The sequence below is a fragment of the Montipora foliosa genome, chromosome 10 (genome assembly GCF_036669935.1).
Source record: "Montipora foliosa isolate CH-2021 chromosome 10, ASM3666993v2, whole genome shotgun sequence".
Classification (NCBI taxonomy): domain Eukaryota; kingdom Metazoa; phylum Cnidaria; class Anthozoa; order Scleractinia; family Acroporidae; genus Montipora; species Montipora foliosa.
Genome location: NC_090878.1, coordinates 20,379,353 through 20,381,852, shown reverse-complemented (window position 1 = coordinate 20,381,852; position 2,500 = coordinate 20,379,353). Strand labels below are relative to the sequence as shown.

The 2,500-nt window shown below is 40.4% G+C and overlaps 1 protein-coding gene across 1 annotated transcript in view; it reads left to right on the top strand.

The window, feature by feature from the left end:
- Positions 1-2,361, top strand: part of LOC137973991 (uncharacterized) — a 9,187-nt gene extending 6,826 nt beyond the window's left edge. The window contains exon 2 of the mRNA XM_068820906.1: positions 121-2,361. Within this exon, the coding sequence (XP_068677007.1) occupies positions 135-1,607 (1,473 nt within the window). The 5' untranslated portion in view covers positions 121-134 and the 3' untranslated portion in view covers positions 1,608-2,361. The remainder of the gene's footprint in view (positions 1-120) is intronic.
- Positions 2,362-2,500: the final 139 nt, after the last annotated feature.

Below are 2,500 nucleotides of genomic sequence, written 5' to 3'. Positions count from 1 at the left end.
CTTATTCTTTCATTGTTTGATTCTGTCTTATCAAGTGCACTGTGATGTCATTATACCTCTGGCTCAAACTGAACAAATTACAAAAAGAAAAATTGTACCTCTTCTCCTTGGAAATTGCAGATTCAAGACAAGAAATGGCATTAAGAGAATCCCCGGCTAGGAAGATTCCTATCGAAAAAACGGAAAAGGTTGTTCAAGCTATATTAAAATCCAGCGGAAAGATAAAAAGTCAAAATGATGTGGATATCACACAGGGCATTTTGGAAATAGTTTCCGCCGCTGCAGGACTCATAGGGGAGCCTCAAGGCATGGTTATCAGATGCTTATGTCAAGCCATTCTTCTCAATAGCAAACAAAACCAACCATCTGTGGTCGATCAATTGGCAAAGATTGTTGATAATGGATGGCGTGGCTCCAGTCGTCGTTTACAGTACCAGAAATACGATGGTATAAGCTGTCGTGTGTCAGAACAGATAGTACAGCTGCAAACGATGACTCAAAGAGAGAAGCTAGATGACCCAAACCTTTGGAATGATTATGTCCAGTTTATGGGTGAGTTGTCCAACACGTTTGAAATGCCACTGACGTTTAAATACAGCAAAGGATCCCTCACTGGAGACCCCGAAGTGGTGGATTATTTGACGGCGTTAACTACTTACTGTAAGGCTTACAGTTGCTTCATGGGACTCCTTATGGCTGCCAAAGCAAGATTTGAAGACCTGGGTCAAGTGCGCAAAAGTAAAGAAGTGGATCGAATACTCCATTCCCGGAGAGAAGATGCGATAGGAAAACTCTCCTTCCTTTCAGACCGGAAGTACTTAAAATTTCTCGGAAGTCTTCCTTGTGAAGGTGGAAAACTAATGAAGATCCTGGCTTTGAGTCGACAGTTGTCAGCCAAAAATGTCGTAGAAGCGGTGAGAAACGTCCTTGGCTTGACCCAAATGCCTGATATGTTGGCTGTTGAATCTGCGGCCGAGCATGTCTCTCACCAATCAGTGAAGATAGGACTAGATGACAGGCACCAAATTCCTCCAGGAAACCTTTGGGAAAGGATGAAGTCACGAGTGATGGGGCCAGGAGATTGGGTTCAATTTGTCAACGAAACCGACTTCCCCATCAAAGTGGTTTTAAAGAATGGCAAAGAGACCAATGATCAATTGAGATGTATTAATGTATTACCTCGTTCGTCTTACCTCGAAGGATTGCAAATTTTGGATGGCTCAGTCTCAATTCTTGGTTACCTTATTCTTTATCTAAAGGGAGGCTTGGGTTTCGATATGGAACCACCAACAAGAGATGCAATGGTAATTGAGTTTGCATTGTCCAAATGTTTGATAAGCATTATTGACATTTTAACGTGGTTATGGCATAGACGTTCTTTGGACACCAGACCGAAAATCAACGTCCAAGACAAAACGCACGATGAGTTTACCTTTGGTGAAGACACCTACAATCTCATGAAGTATGGTGAAGTCCAACCATTTTACTTTTCGAAAGAAAATACCTACTTCATGGTGAAAGCAGAAATTGTTCAGTGTTGGTATTCTGATAATGTATCCTGGCGGTTTATTGCTCAGCAGTTTGATCCATTAGAAATGGAAGAGTAAGGAAGCGTCCAGTGCATGGGAAACTGATGCAAATCATGCTTTTGCATATTCGTTTGGAAACAAAAATAAAACTGAAACGGATTCTTAAATTTCCCTCGCTTCACCGCTTTCGTTACTATAAGGATCAAAGGACGTTTTTGACACCTTTTAGAAACTGACTGGAACTTCTTAGAATAACAAACTGAAGTGGTTCCAAGAGCTTCTTCGCCTGTCAAAAGACAACTCGGCTGCAACGTATGAAGACGAACTCCTTAGTTGCGGCTGGTATGCCAAGAAGTTTGCATTTTTCAAGATGCTTGAGTCATAATGTACAAAGCTAAGCATAACATAATTCCCAAGTCCATTAGTGATGTTTTGTGCATATAAGATAAGAAATTTTAAGGTGCCTAAAGTAGGTAGAGTTTTAGACAAGTCGGAAGCATAGTATGATGTATATGGGACCCTATTTGTGGGATAAAATGAGCAATGGCCTTCGTTGTAAGCGAGTCTTTCAAGTGAGTGATTAACAACGTGATGTAAAAAAGTGCTGAACGGTAGCTGTATATGTCAAGTTTTCTTCCTGAAGGTTTTTTGGTTATAAAATGTGTTTTTACTTAGTTCTGAATTACCGCTATGTAATGCAAGTATGTAGATTCTAATTTTCAAAGACAGTGAAGAGCTAGAGACATATGCCTACTATCTGCAGTGTAAGCGAAGCAAGGCTGCCCAAGGCACTGCCCTCTGTATTGAAATTAAACGAGTGTTATATGATAAGCTCAATGATGCACGCATTTTGATTGGTTCTCAACTATGATCTATTGGAGGACAGATGCATAGCTGACGTCAGCAAAAAGTCTTAATTCTTTATGATACATATATAAAACAAATAGATTCTATGTTGCCGTGTGTCAGTT